The sequence below is a fragment of the Mauremys mutica genome, chromosome 8 (genome assembly GCF_020497125.1).
Source record: "Mauremys mutica isolate MM-2020 ecotype Southern chromosome 8, ASM2049712v1, whole genome shotgun sequence".
Taxonomy (NCBI): Eukaryota; Metazoa; Chordata; order Testudines; family Geoemydidae; genus Mauremys; species Mauremys mutica.
The window spans coordinates 104,246,781-104,262,781 of NC_059079.1; the positions used below are offsets into that span (position 1 = coordinate 104,246,781).

The window sequence follows — 16,001 nt, forward strand, 5'->3', positions numbered from 1 at the left end:
ACAGAGAAATAGAACTTAGCATTTCTCCTCTTCTGCCTGTTTCTGATTCCAGCAGAAGTAAACAGGCAGGGAAGGGGAGGGCAAGCCGTTCTCGGCGGTGGACAGAAGCAGCCATCAGCTTGAAACGGTTGTTGTCAATATCACGTCAGAAGGATGGGGGAGACCAGACTGATGTAAGGAAAAAGAGGAAGTGAAACAGTTTGGCGTTAGAGTGATCTGTGCTGCCCACTCCCATGAGACATCTCCTCTGTCTGCACAGCAGGGCCTTGGTCTTGTCTTTATCCACTGGCAGAAGGAGTGGAGCGTGCTGGCTCAATGCGATGATTCACTTTGCGGCCAAGCTCCTGGATGTGGAAATTTTTCCTCCTCCACCGCTTCCTCCTCCTCCTGCTGCTGCTGGGCAGTTGCAGACAAAGGTGAGTCACCCGTGTGGATGGTTAGAGAGCTGGGTGGGCCACAGGCATGAAAAGGAGAAAGACTGAGGTAGATGGACACCACCTAAGGCTAGTGCAAGTTCTCTGTGTTTCCTGGCTGGGCAGTTTTCCCTTCGTCCTGATCCAAGGTCTAAGGATTAAACACCTGCACCCACAAAGGTCTGTCCAATGATAGAAGAAGGCAGCAGGTCCAAGTCCCCAGAAACTGCTGCAATTAGGGTAGGTCCTACATTGCATCAAAGGTGTGCACCTGGGTTTAGTTCACTGTAGCCTGCACATGCACGGGGAGCATTGCTGATTTTTTTCCCATGAATTGTCTCAGGCTGCAGGGATCCAGGGTGGATTAAGAAACCCAGCAGTGATGCATCCTTTCAGAAGCACCTCCTGTTTCTCTGGGTGTTCCAAGGCCCTCCTAAATTCCCAGCATCATTGGTGCTGTGCTTGCACTCAGGTCCTCACTGGCCTCTCTCTCCATATCGGTGGCTGAGGGCTTGTTCCTTCCAGTGCTGGTAGAATCCAGAGCTGAGGTCTCAGTTACTCTGCCTGGGACTGAGATTTCTCAGAACGGAAGACACCTCTTCTAGCTTTTCCTCATTTCATAAGAGATTACATGCTAATTATCAGCTTAAACAGACAAGAAACAGGAGTTCAACAACTGAGGATAAAGCTCCCTTATGCTCACTCGCTGAAACACATGCAGCAGGGCATGTAACAAGAGCCGTGGGGAAAAAACAAACAAACAAACAAAAACCCTTCGACTCTGACGGGAAAAGAAATCCTGTTTTCAGCAGTTGTGCAAGGAGGGACAATTGGTGGTTTATTACCAAAATTCTATCACTGATTTCCCCAAAGCAAAAGAAAACGGGGGCAGTTCCTGTTTGAAGACAATAGAGAAGTCTCACTAGAGACAATTGGGCGTTAGCATTCCCAGCACCCACTTTCACTGTGGAAACAGCTTTTTGCTTAGCGGGGAGAGGGGGAAACTGAGGAAAAAATTGCAACACTCTGGTTGGAAAGGCAAAGTTTTGCCCTCAGCTGACTGCACGTTTCAGCTGACCCATGCAAAATACTCTTACCGTTCACATGTGACAGTTCAGAGAAGCAGGAGCTAGCACCTTTGCCCAGTGCTCTGAGTAACATCTTGCACAGATCTGTGAGCCAGTGACACTGGGATGAGTCACTGGGGGAGCAAGAGCCTGTGCAATTCATGGCGGGGCTTTTGGGGGGTTGCATCAGACTTCCACTGGTATTGAGTGACTAATGAGAGATCAGGTTGAAGCCACATTCTTGTGGTGGGGGAGGGGCCCTGAGGCAGGCACCGAGTTAAAATTCCTCCTGGGGGTCTAGATCAGTGTGCATCAGAAGGGCAGATCTGCCGCCCTTTAAGTGGGCATAGCCTGACCTTGCCTGCTGGGCTCATCTATACCCCCATCCTCACCCTGCCCCCTTCCAGCAGGCTGATACAACCACTGGCGTTTGCCAGGTCCAGGGCTAATGCTCCCTACTGCGAGTGTGCCCAGCGTGGGTGCAAATGAGTGTGGGAGATACTTCTTGTACACTCCCCCTTCGCTTTATCTCCCAGGCAGGGGCAGGCGCAGCCCAGCTTGTTATTTCCCCCTCCAAATTAATAGAGGAAAATAAGGTCAAATAGAAGATGAGCCCTCAATTCCCTTTTCCATCGCCCTCATGTCAGAGCCCAGGGCAAGAGCAATGGGCTCAGGGACTGGTGATCATTCCCAGATCTTACAGTATCCCAGCTAAGAGCCAATGGAGCTTCAGTGAGATGTCAACTCATTGGCACAGATCCTCAGGCTCTTAACTTCCATGGCTTGGAGTGGAAGTTAAAGGAGCCTAAATGTTTTTGAGGCTCTGGGCCATTGTGGCGAACCCACTGGCTGCATCGCTGGGTAGGGGCAGTGCTGTGTATACCGACATTTATGCATGCGTGACAGTCTCTCTCCCTCCAGAGAACAGGAATCAGAGTCTGACCTGATTATATTTGTACAGCAGGAAGAGCAGCAGCAGGAGAAGCAGGACCAATATTCCCACAGAGGTGGAGAGAATGGGGTTGAAGAGCTCATGTGGGAGCATCCGGATTTTTTCTAGAGAAACAAAGGGAAGACGGTGAGAACCAGCCATTCAAGTGTTTATTTCACTAGAGCATCATCCATGCTAGCATTTTACCCAACCAGCTATTTGCTCTAGAATCCCCCTGTACCTAATTACATGGGGGTGGCCCCAGAGCTGATGTGCTGCCCCCAAAGGAGTCAGGGGAGGGAGGTAATTTTTCAAGATAAAAGATATTGTACTACAAAGTATATACTAAAACCAGGGACGAATAACACAAACCACCCAGCCCTTCATAATACACAGACAGCTCCCGAGACCCATATTCAGTGAGAATGTGCCGGAATAAGGACAGAGTAAAATCCTTTTGAGTAAAGACCTCAGGATTTGACCCAGAATGATTAACAATAAAAGGAGCCTATTAGTCCATCTGCCCAAGGCCAATGCAGGCCTGTTCCATACAGAATGTTGTCTAGTGCTTCCATTCGCATATACCTCTGTCCTGGCCTGCATGTGGGATATCAGCACCAGCAGATGCATGTCCCTTATGTTACAGTAAGCACTAGTGGAGGAACAGGACAGTCATACAGTTCTAGTAGAACCAACTGTCCTAATAAACCCAGGAAATATAACTAACCTCCACCTTACCATCTACATCTCAAGCATCTTGTTGTGTGACTCTACCCAGTGCTAACATGGTTCATATGCGCTAAGGGGTGGACAAAAAATTCTCACTGTGGTAGGAAACAGGTGGCTATTATGCATTTGATCTTTGTCAGTACTTTACTTATAAATGTAACAACTAAAAGCAGGTCCTTCTGATGAACAATGGCCATTTTGCGGCATGTCTAAGATGGGACGGTTTTCACTGTCCTCTCCACGCTCAGCAGCCTGCAAAGCCAAGTTTCACTCTGGATTAAGTTAGCAAATCCATATAAATACCTGAGAAAAAGGGTATGGCTTTGAGCATGAAAATGAGTGGTTTGGCACATTTTTGGTCTGAGCTGCGTGTGTGTTGATGCCCTCTACTGGAATTGGACGTGCCGATACAACAGTTTCTTTTGTCATTGGCATTGCTTGCTTAGCTAAGTGAGTAGCCTATGTTTGTAGCAATAAAAGTCTTGAGATGAAATCTCTGGGTCTCCTTGATGTTCTAAGGAGTTGTATGGCTAAAATCCCTGGCACTGCACTAAAGATTTACCCATCATCCCCTCAAGCCTCCAGAGGATTCAAACCCAAATTCTCCAGGTCACCAGTGATGTCCTCACAGATGCAAGAAATGAAAACTGAAGTCCTCCTTAGCGGTGTGTTATCAGGGATTGGGGGCAGGGGGGAAAAGAGACATACTTAAGCCCTTCAAATTAGGATTGATCTGATTGCCCTCATAAGGAACTCAACAAGAGCAGTTAGTGGGGCATTTGGCATATATGTACAGGAAGACTGGATCCCCAATGGCCTGTAGCCATCTTTAGTTGAGGCCTGGATTAAATTGATTAATGATCTATAAATAATAAATGCTCTGATTTATCTCACCTGGCAAAGGGACTACGCTATGCATCTGTGAGTCATTCCCCTCGCTGTTAATGGCCCAGCAGCAAAAGGTAACATTGTATTCAAACTCTTTAATTTGAAGGATGCTCTCTACTTTCACCTTTCCAAAGGGCAATTTGCTTATGACCCATGGGTTGGTGTCATTCCAAATCAGTGTTCTTCCCTGGTCACATCTGCAGAAACACCAAGCAGGGGAGAGAAAACATTTCCATGGAGCACGCCTGACTACAAATGGAATCTATTGCTACCTCAGCGCAGAGGGCTAGACAAGAGGTCTGGGGTCATAATGCTCCTTGTTGCCCCTCCAACTTCAGAGAGAATAGACCTGCCTAAGGAAGTAATTCAGTGGTGGCACCGCACTGCCCTCTTACCCCCTGCATTCAGGTGATAGAGATGGTCAGCAAAGCAGGGCCCCTGTGCATGAATGGAAAAACTGGCCCCAACCCTGCTCATTGCATGGGCTGCATCAGCTTGATTGTGCCAACGATCTCCTTCCCTAGCAGCTTCATGACTGGGGAATGGCTTCTCATTGACGTCTCTTCCCAAATGATGCACCGGGGCTGGATTTTGGGGCAATGGCACATTAAGCAGGTCTCCCCTCTCAGCAAGCATGTTTTAGAGGGTATTCTAGACACTGCTAGTAGGAACTGGTACCCATCACCTTCTAGTGTTGGAAAGGCACCCCAGGACAGACGCTGAGATCTATAAACATCTATTTTAAATAGCAGAAGAATTCTCTGTTGTTGTAATATTGGACAGAACTCTGACATATTGTCATGTATTTTTTGCAAGTCTGTGCTGAGCAGTTTAGCAAATACAGATGACATCTATGGGGAATCTCGGGTTCCTAATGCAGAGGCAGGGAAGGAAGTGGCAAGCCCTGGGATTGCGATTGGGTGCATTGCACAGTGGAAGGCTTCCCAGCCCTCTCTGATGTTTCTCACCTGTCTGCAGGCCCAGGGCACTGATACCACTCAATATGTGGAGCTGGGTAACCACTGGCTATACAGTGATGGCTCGTTGAGTCATTGAATACCATCCCGACATGATGGACCTCAGGCGGGACTGAATAGGGAATGCAAAGGAGTGTTAGGTACAAAAGTCATATGAACACAGCTCTCTCTACATTTCAATCCCACTTATTTATGTGCAGTGTCAAAATGGCAGGAGCTGTGCTATGTGTTTGGAGGAAGAGGGTACCGTAAGAGCTCCATTTGGTCTCTTGGTCTGGTCTTCAGGATCCAGGTTCTGCACTGCCCCTACCCTGTGCTGTATCTTGGTAATCTGTCTACCCAGAGAACAAGATCAGGGAGCTAATATCTTTTACTGGACCAACTTCTCCTGGTGAGAGAGACAAGCTTTCCAGCCACACAGAGCTCTGCTTCAGGTGTAAGCTTGAAAGCTTGTCTCTCTCACCAGCAGAAGTTGGCCCAATAAAAGATGATATCTCACCTCCTTTTTCTCTCTAATATCCTGGGACCAGCACAGCTACAACAACCCTGCCTATCCAGAGACCCTGCAGTACCTATCATTGGATAAATTCACCTCTGCTAAGCTGGAATTCGTAACAACGCTGTGGTTTGAATACAGTAATGAATGTAGTAAGATCTATACAGTGAGTCCTGGTATTTAATGTAAATATATGATGATATATTTGTCATCATTTACTGGTGGGTAATGCACCAAATACAGTACAGTAGGAAGCTTAACACCTTCCCTATATGCCGACTCTGCCATGTTACCGTCACTGTACCTTGGAACTTCTGGCTGTGACACAGGGACAAATGACCCACCATTGTAAAGGGCTTGGAGAGCAAGGGTTGAAAAGCACCATGATTACTGTGAAAGGGCCGCTCTGGCAATTGTTACCATCACTCTCCCGAGTGCACCACCCCACCCGCATAAGTGAGGCAGCATTTAGCAGCTTTGATGTTCTCCGTGGCTGCTTTGATTGTTCCTGTGCCAGCTGCCTTCCTGGAACTAAGTCTGTAAGCTCCTTGTTTGCTGGCAGGAAGAGCAAGAACCATCTCCGCTCATCCCCTTGCCTGTTGGCTGCTGTGTGGTCTCCATCTGCTGCGTCGCAGATTTGGCGGCACGAGAGAAGCAGCACAGAGCAGGGCACTTACATTTCAGGGTGATGCTGAAGGTCACGGATGCATTGGCCGCATCATTCGCAGCATAGAATGTATACAGTCCCCTTTCATCTTCTTTCAGCCGGTTCAGGGAGAGCGTGTTGTTGTACCTGTCCCGAGAGAATAAAAGCAACTGAAGGAAGCTGCATATTAAAAAACAATCAGGTCTCTCAATGCTGCGCAGTGCTGGTGCAACCACTGCATGCACATTTGCAGCCGCCAGTGCGTTCCTAGCAATAATCCACACCGAGCCTTTCAGTGGCACCAATGGCCGTTAGCTGCTTCACCCCCTGTGAAAGGCAATGAAAATCTTCCCCTTGGACAGGAGACCTGTTCTTCTGAGAGTGAGGATTTTGGCCAGGACAGCAGCGTTACTCTCTGTTCTGTTTGGAGAGTGCTATGCAGACTTGGATCTTCAGCTGGCTGGGCTCTAGAGACCTGCAAGAGGGATCTCAGCATCATATCCACAGGAGCTTCTGTCCCTGCCTTGACCCAGGAGCCTGGACTAGACACCTGCTCCTGTGCTGTGCCGGCCTTGGAGTGCTATGAACACTTTCCCCTCTCCAGGCCTGGTTTTCAAAGGGCTAAGCACATGCAGCTTCCACTGACCTTGAATGCATCTTGTGATGTAAACAGTGACATGAAAGGCAGCAGGAATCGGTAAACAGCTGCCACGTAATATCATTGGCTCTTCTGGGTTGCCAACCCAGACAGGTTAAAGTCCAGTGGCTAAAGCAAAAGATTGGAAGTTCGGACTCTGGTTCTGTTCCTAGCTCTGCCACTGACTCTCTCTGTGACCATAAGCAAGTCACTTAGAGAACCTCTTGCCGAGAGGCTATCTGTGAAATGGAGATGACAATATGACCGCTTCTCTGGACTCAATCAATTCAAGTTTGCAAGATACTTTTATAGTAGCACCTTCAGCCAAGGATTTTAAAGTGCCTGGCAAGCATGACTTGATTGAGCCCAGAGAGATGGTGATTACTATAATCCCTATGTGTGTGGGGAGAAGTTGGGGACACTTTTCTCTCCACACCCTCCATAACGATATCTTCTTACCATCCCCCTGGCTGGGGCAGGAGATGAAGTGAGCAGCTTGCCTCCCATGTGATGTTCCCCTATTTCCCTTGCTATCTATAGTGCTGACCCAACAAAGTGTGTTGGACAACAGCAAACTCCGGAGAGGTTACAGTACGCCCTCCCCAGTGGGAGAGAGAACTCAGACACTGCGGAGAGTCCGTCTCCAGTTTGTAACTGAGAAGGACCGGGAATGGCCAGCCACACAGATTTTGAAAAGATGGACTTTCCCCTGATTACTCAACTTGCCCCACCATCTATCCCATCCCATTAGTGCTCCTGAACCCCAATATAGCCCTTAGAACCCTGACTCTGAGTGACGGGGGCCCTCTCCATAGTTCAATGCTCCAGTTCCTCGTCCGGTGCATAATTGTTTCTGAGAAACAAAAGGGGAAATAGCCAGTTCTTCCCAATTAACAGAAGGTTCTGTTCTTTAAATGTGCTGCTGTGGTCTGGGTCGGCTCTAGCTTTTGTGGGGCACTGCGTGTAGTGACACATGTGAGGTCCCAGCCAGCTCTTTTCCTATGGCTTCTGGCCACATCTCATCTGCCTCTGACCTGCCTCCAGCATTGGCCATCATCCCCCAGCCTGTGTGAGAGGCTCCATGGCCGCTGGTGAAGTCAGCAGGTGGAGCTGACGTGCAAGTGAACGTGGGAGAGGCCATTTAGGGAATTCGGTCTCAGCTGGAGTCAGCTGGGACCACAGTGGAGGATAGGGGCTGTTGCTCTGGCTTGTGGACTGAGTGTGGATCTGTGGTGTGCAGCCCCTGGTAACGGAAGGGGCTGATGCAATAGGAGACACACAGGCGTATGGCTGCCTCCGCCCCGTCACATCCCATGGGAATTACAAAGACATGGCTGTCTTTATTGCTGTGTCTGTTTGGATTGAGAGAAGCCACCCTGTCCTCAGCCCATACTTGCATTTTCTTTGCCTCCCAACCAAAAAATGAACAAACATGAACGACAGTAGCAAATGCCCATGAGAGCGATGGGGACTTCCCCTGTGGTGCTGCCCAAGGAAAGGCTGCCTTGCTCCCTGGATAAGGGAGGATAATCCCCTTGGCCCTTTAAACTGAATAATTTTCTACCAGACAATCCCCCCTAGAAGGGGTCTGCTGTAGGGGACCCTGTTCCCAATGGAAAGGATCCAGCTGGCAGTGTTGGAAATACTCTGCTGATGAGCACGAAGGCGAGAGGAGATACTCTACCTGTTGTTACCAGGGACCATTTGGTCGTTGGGTAGGGCGCTCACAGAGTGTTGGGAAGGATTCTCATGTGTCCAACTCCAGTTGCTAAGTCTGGGGTAAGCCTCAATCAAGACCCGCAGTTCCAGATTTCCTCCCAACTTTACTTCGTGGCTGCTGTTCTGCATGGGCAACAGACGTACGTAACCTCCCTCTGAGGGACAAAAGAGCAAAACCAATCAGTGGGTGTGTCTGTGAAGGACAAGGGTCATCCACATTTAGCCCTGGCATAGCCTGAATTCAGCCCATCTCCACTGAGCTCCATAGTCGCCCGCCTTTACACCACGATTGGCTTGGGCGCAGAGAAGTCTTTGCTGATCCCAGTTCCTGGTGGGATCCAGCTCAGCCTGACGCCGGACAATGAAATTACACTCTCTCAGTGCACTGCTGTCTTTTCCTGATGGGCTTTCAGCTACTCTCAGAGGCTGGGGCGTACCCAGGTCACACTTCATATTAAGGTTCCATTTATAAAGGGTTAATAGATGGCAAATCAATTGCTAGAGATTGTTAGAGTCCAGCAGGTTAATTGGTTGTCTAAACCATGGCTTATGAATATCTTTAACACTGTCTGCTGGTGTTCATATTGCCATGTGTGACGTACACTACTCATGTCTGCAACAAGCGTACAGCATCTATGCACCATCCATAAACACTTTATAAATAGAACCTTACTATAAAGTGTGAGCCATACTCAGCTAGTGGAGGGAACAGCTGATATGACAAGGACTTGAGGTTAACTGATTAGGTGACAGGATAGCTGGGAAGGGGGAGGAGCTGAACGCACTGGCTGAGTCAGCTATGCTAAAGAGTGATGTGGCTATGCTAGCAAGCTGTATCACCTGCGCATCCCTGTGGTGGGGTGACCACCCCACCATGCCTTGGAGGGCTTAAAAGCAGCCCTGGAGAGGGCTGTGGTGAGGAGAAAGCAGCTACTAGGCTGATTGGGGAAGCAGCTGCAGCTGGGCCACACCCCAATCAGGCCACAGCTGGCCCTATAAAAGGCCAGTGAGCCAGGAGCTGACAGACACTCTCTCTAGCTACATGGAGAGAGGAGGACCTGGCTGCCTGGGAAGCTGAGGAGGGTACCTAGAGCAGAGCAGTGCAGAGCAGTGCTGGGGAAGGGCAGAGGGAGCTGGGGAGCTCCAGCCTAACAGAGCCCCAGGCTGCAGACCGAGGTGAGGGCCCATGAAAGGGTACTAGGGCTGCAGAGGGGCGGCCCAGACCTAGGCAGAGGCAGCTGGTCCAACCCCCTTGCCAGGGGCGGCTCTATATATTTTGCCGCCACAAGCAAGGAAGTCAGGCAGCCTTTGGTGGCACGCCTGCGGGAGATCCGCCAGTCCCGTGCCTTTGGCGTACCCGGGGCCGAATTGCTGCCGAAGCCGTGGAACCAGCGGACTCCCTGCAGGCAAGCCACCAAAGGCTGCCTGACTGCCGCCCTCAAGGTGACCGGCAGGCTGCCCCCCGGTGGCTTGCCGCCCCAGGCACGTGCTTGGTGCCTGGAGCCACCTCTGCCCCTTGCCTATGATGAGTGGCTTTTACACTGCAGTCTGCCCCAGGGAGCAGAGGCTTGGTGATGACTGGCAGTAGCCCAGACTGAGGCAAGGTGGTTATAGAGGGTTGGGGGTTCCCCTGGGTGGGGAGACCCTGAGAGTGTGGGGGTATTGCCAGGGGGCAGCTCCTGGGTAAAGGGGCACCAGGTCCAGGATGGACACGGGGGCCAGCGGCAGTGGGACACCGGCCTGCAGAGGGCCCTCCAAGGGTTGGAGATGACCAGCAGGAGGTGCTGCAGCAGTGAGTCGAGCACTGTGACAATCCTCCAGGAGTCTAGTCCGTTCCCTTTGCCAAGCCCCTGGTCTCTACTTGGCGGGGGAGCACATTTAGATCTGAGCCCTCCTTCCCCCAGCAATGGGAGGGAATGAGGGAGATGCGGATGTGCGTGTGTGCACACATTTCATGATCTCACTTCTCTTGCCCATTCAGGAATTTCTCACCTACAACCTGGAGCACAGTTGAAGAATTACTGGATCCCACAGAATTGTTTGCTACACAACTGTATCTCCCACTGTCTCCTGTTGTCACCGCTGGAATGTATAAGGTGACGGAAACGTAATAGTCCCCATCTTCAAAGTTGATGTTGGTCGTGGTGGTGACCTGCAGCCATAGGGAAGGGATGTTAGACTGATTTGTTTTGGAACAAATTAGTGATTACTGTGCCCTTCATCTCATTTTCTACCCCACTAGACCTCGTCTGAGAATTTATATGGCTAAAATGCAGACAAGTGGCGACAAACAGATACAGTTAATTGAAGTTGTCAGTGCAGATACTTGTAGCATAGACAGGCATATAGATTTCTTTGCCGTCATTGTCAGCCCTTTGATTATGAGCTATAGTTACATTGCATTATCTGAACAGACGGCTGTATTTTGTGTGCTAATACAGGAACTCCTCACTTAACGTTGTAATTCTGTTCCTGAAAAATGCAACTTTAAGTGAAACAATGTTAAACGAATCCAATTTCCCCATAAGAATTAATGTAAATGCAGGGGTTAGGTTCCAGGGAAAAACTGTCACTGCAACAAAGGAGAGAGCGAAAGGATGGCTGTGCTTCGGTCTCCCGCGTTTGTGTACAATATGCAGTCTAATCATGAGCTTCAGTACTGTGCTCCCACCAGCTGCTACCATATGGAAGACTCTGTGAGTCAGGAATGACTCTGGCCAGCTTCTCCCTCCCCATTTTCCAGAGAGATCACATTCCCCCTACGGACAGAGGAAAACAACTTACATTCTGAGCTGGATGGATCCACTTGACGTTGTACTTGTGGGAAGGAGAAATTACATTGCAGGTGATCTGGAAAATTTCCCCCTGTATTCGCACATGGTCTTTTTGCTCCACCGTGACTGCGAGCGGCTTTACCGTTGCTAAAGAAAGGCAGAGAGGGGCAAGGATTAGTTACAGGAGGGCTTGCCTCTGCATCCTTGAAGAATCCCCAAGGACTTGGCTGCTTAGCTCTTGCCGCCATCCACTTTAATCCCTTCACCCATCATTGCCACCACCTTCACCACCATCATCCTCCTCACTCCTCCCAGCACTACCACTTTCAGGGCGGGGCCATCACCACGAGGTGGCTCAAAAGTCTGAAAGGGTAGGGAATCCCTGTTCCATCTGCCTGTTTGCCCATCTGCAAGACAACTGCACCAAGGCCTCAGGATTTGCAGTGTGCCAGTAGGAAAAACAGATTTTCCTTCAGGCTGCTGGATGCATGTGCAAGGATCTGCACGATGCAAACAGCCAGGAGGTGGAGGAACAAGGTGCCAGGGGTATCGTCAGCATTAATAGGAATCCATTGATAAAATGAATTATTCATGTAGTAACAGCAGTGTACACGGGACTGTCCAATAGCACATCAGTGCTAAACAGAGTACAGAGAAAAGGGTCCTGTGAGGCTGTGGAACAGTCTCTCAGAGAACCCCATCAATGGGAACATTTAAAACTAGACTGCACAAAGTCCTGGCAATACACAGTCAGAAACAATCCAGCAGTGGTAGAGGGATGGACTTCGGCTCTGCTTTATAAAGGTGTCTATGGGGATTAGGTGACCAAATCCCATTGAATTTCAGTGGGAACTGTTCACCTAAGTCCCTTAGGCTCCTTTGAAAATTCCATCCTTCGTGGCCCGGTAGGTCATTTCCATCTCTAACTTGTCTGACCTTTCCCCAAACGAGCTCCCCCAGACCTGCTCCTGGCAGAGTTAACAATAGCTGCCTCCCCAGGGAACTGCTGGAAGAGTGATCAGAAACCCAACCCTTTACCTTTCAGAACAATCAATCGGATTTTCGATGACCTCTTCACTTTTCCGTTGATCAGGGCCCCACACATGTAATATCCTTTATGAGCTTGCTGCACACTGTATATGGTTACTCCATCCCGAGGGCTGAAAGAAAACTCGGTCCCTGGTAAGACTGGAGGATTGTCATCCTTCAGCAGGGTAACGTTGGATCCATACTCTGGGTCAGTGATCAGACATGGCAGCTGTGCATCACGGCCTTCGCTTACTCTGACACTGATGCTAGGGACATACCACACCTTCTCGGGATCTATCAAAGGAATAAGACAAGCCAGAGAGTGAAATCAAGCAAAGCGTATACACTTGGGATGGGTTTCCAGCAGGTACATTTCAGTGTAGGTTCAGCCTTCTGTCTGCCTTGCATTAAACAGCTATAGCACTGAAAGGCCCGCTCCTATTGATAACCCTATGGCTCATTAGTTCTTTACAGCTCATTTGGCACGACAGGGGCAGCCTATGATACCTAAGGAGAGGGGACAATTTGTAGCACGAGTACAGGTGTGATGGCATGTGTGAGACAGAGACTGAGAGGGACAGTTAGAGAAGCACCAGGCACTCAGTGAAAATTACCTTTCAACTGGGGCTGCTGGTTTTATTAATAAAAAGGCTAAGCTTGAAGATGCTAGCTGATTGGCTAATGAGGAGTCTGTCTATGGGGTTTCCATTAATCACATTGGTAAGCCCTTGTTACTGAAACCATTAGGACAACCGTTTCACAGGCACAATATTACACTAGGGGGTGATCTGCTGCATGCCTTCACGGAATGGCGGGAGCAGAGCACCGTGGCTCGCCGTGCACCGTGGATTTCTGTCTGTGACGTCATCACAGCACCCCAAACAGCAAACCCTATGCCTGGCAGTGTATATTCAGCAGAAGCCAGGTGACAGGCCCCAGCGTGTGCACTAGACAACGTTTCTTAACAACTGATCCAAAGACCAGCGCTGGTCCCTGAGATTTCTGCTGATACAGTTTAGGAAGGCAGCAAGCTGGTCCCCAATACCAAAACAGTTGAGAAACGCTGCACTAGAGGAATGTACTAGAAGCAGTAAGCAAAGCCTGCCTACACGAGAACGTTATAATGATACAAGGTGTGAATTTAAATGCAAACTATATTGGTCTAGGTCCCAGCGAGGTCTCTCCAGTATATGTTCCGGCATAAGAGAACCTTCTGGTTTAGCTTATGCTGTTTTGGAAAGGGTTTAAGCAAAACAAATAAAGAAAGCCACTCTAATTCCGGAGTAGCTCTTATCTGGAATATCCAGCTCTTACATAGCATTTTTCATCCACAGATCTCTAGGCACTTTACAAAGGAAGGCAGTATCATGATCCTAGGATGACCAGATGTCCCAATTTTATAGGGACAGTCCTGATTTTTGGGTCTTTTTTTTGTATAGGCGCCTATTACCCCCCACCCTCTGTCCCGATTTTTCACATTTGCTGTCTGATCACCCTACATGATCCCCATTTTACAGAAGGGAAATCTGAGGCACGGAGCAGTGACTTGACTTGCCCAGCTCATCTAGCAAACCAGTGGGAGGCCAGGAATATTGACTCCAGGCCTTCTGAGGCCCAGTCTAGTGCTTTATCCATGAGGCCACATTGTCTCCTTAAGGGGGAATGAGAGTGCCCATAGTGGGGGGAGAGGGTTATACCGGCATAATGGTATTGGTATAACTGGTAATTATATCGGTGTAACAGGTAAAACTATCCTTTGCAGACAACCCTTAAACGAGTGTGACAGTACGTGAAGGAATGGCATTAGCTACCTCTCACAAAGAGATGGATGGATGCTCGCTCCATGTCACTGCTATTGGTATAAGCGCACTGATAGGTGCCGGTGTCCCTGTAACTGGCACTGGTAATACTGAGTGTGCTGCTAGTGCCAGTGGAGTTCACGATCATATTGTGTCTTGTGCTGACCCATTCCACGCTGAAATCCCCAGAGCAGTGCAAGTTCACAGGGGTTCCCTTGTTCACAATCATGGCGGTGACATTAGGGTTGAGTGTCGGAGATGCCGAGCCTGCAAACAAGAAAGAGAGGATGGGTGAGCAACCAACGTGCCGTACAGATAAACTGGTGAGATCTCATCTCACCTTGCAGGGAATATCTTAGCAAGGGCACAAAGAAGAGTTGTCATAAAGACTGGGCTCGCTGGCCAGAACTGGAGTTTTGGTTCATTTCATACACACAGCAGAGATTCTAGGCTGATTTGGTTGGCTGGGCTTTTTATTTTAATTACTTCTCCGATGGCCTGAATTTTAGGCTAGGAGGGGTATTTGGTGTCAGAACATTCAGAGTCTTAGGTGGCAAAATCCACTCCTTTGCGCTGATTAATCCAGGCTCCGGAGTTTCTTTGTTTTACTGTCTTAGAAGTTGTTCTTTTCCTATAGATCAGGATTTATTTGGCTGTAAATTTCACTGTGGAACTGTAAGCACATGATGCAAATTGTGTTGGGACATAATCCTACTCCTGTATTTTTAATCCAGCAGCAATCAATGCAGTTTTCTTCTGTTTACTTCTTTCTGTGTACTACATAAGTGCTAACATCAGAACAGAACAGGAAAGAAATGTGCCAAACTATTTTGTGCAGAGCCAATTGAAAGAGTTCAAAGCACTGATTTTGTATCAAAAACTTTTGGGGAAACTTTAATTTCTTGGTGGCGGAGTAATGGATTTTGAAAATTACAAAATCATACATAGTACCTATATAACTACTCAAATACTATGGTGATAGAGGCCAGATAACTACCCAGATCTGATAGAACTTTATCCTTGGTACTCAAAGAATTGTATAAAGGGAAGTAGTAGTATTCCCATTTTACAGATGGGGAAACTGAGGCACAGAGCAGTTAAGTGACTTAGCCAAGGTCAAACAGTGAGTGATTGGCAGGGCCAGTGGTGGAACCCAGTCCTCCTAACTCACAGTCCTGCACTTATGCACTGGGCCACATGATCTCCTAGCACAGGGGTTGGCAACCTGCGGCACATGTGCCAAAGGCGGCACATGAGCTGATTTTTACTGGCACACAGCTGCCAGCCGGGGTCCTGGCCACTGCCCCTGCTCAGCCCGCTGCCGGCCTGGGTGAATGGAACCCCACGCCAGTAGCGGGCTGAGTGGGATCGGCGGCCGGGACCCGGGCTGGCAGGAGCCAGCAGATGGATCCCCAGACTGGCAGTGGGCTGAGCTGCTCAGCCCGCTGCATTAAATTTCTCCCCGTAGGAATGTGCTACTTGCGGAGCACCAGGACTGGCAGCCGTAAGTAGTACACCGTAAGTAGCACATTCCTACGGGGAGAAATTTAATACACTACACCCGGCCCTGCTCAGCCTGCCGATGGTCTGGAGTTCTCAAAATATGTTCTCGCACCCCTTCTCAAAAATTACACTACAATTAGCTTAAAAAGTTGAAAACTTTGTGTATTACAGTAATCGTTAAAAAATGTATGTTAATAAATACATGGGTTTGATTAAACAAAGTAGTTGTACTTACGTGCCTGTGCTTAATTTGTGTTTTCGATGATTTACCTTCTAAAAAAAATCTCGCATGTCTCGCACCCCCAGGGGGGGTGTGCACCCCAGGTTAAGAACCATTGCACTAAACTGATAAGATCTGCGTTTTAATTTAATTTTAAATGAAGCTTCTTAAAC

The 16,001-nt window shown here is 48.9% G+C and overlaps 1 protein-coding gene across 3 annotated transcripts in view; it reads right to left on the minus strand.

Moving 5' to 3' along the window:
- Positions 1 to 16,001, minus strand: part of CSF1R (colony stimulating factor 1 receptor) — a 39,502-nt gene that overhangs the window by 9,787 nt on the left and 13,714 nt on the right. For all 3 annotated transcript variants that reach the window (XM_045028362.1, XM_045028364.1, XM_045028363.1), the window contains 9 exons: positions 14,118 to 14,372; positions 12,316 to 12,600; positions 11,288 to 11,424; positions 10,496 to 10,655; positions 8,469 to 8,658; positions 6,179 to 6,294; positions 4,997 to 5,117; positions 4,035 to 4,225; positions 2,424 to 2,536 (listed from right to left, as the gene is read on the minus strand). In XM_045028362.1, coding sequence (XP_044884297.1) covers positions 2,424 to 2,536; positions 4,035 to 4,225; positions 4,997 to 5,117; positions 6,179 to 6,294; positions 8,469 to 8,658; positions 10,496 to 10,655; positions 11,288 to 11,424; positions 12,316 to 12,600; positions 14,118 to 14,372 — 1,568 coding nt within the window. The remainder of the gene's footprint in view (positions 1 to 2,423; positions 2,537 to 4,034; positions 4,226 to 4,996; positions 5,118 to 6,178; positions 6,295 to 8,468; positions 8,659 to 10,495; positions 10,656 to 11,287; positions 11,425 to 12,315; positions 12,601 to 14,117; positions 14,373 to 16,001) is intronic.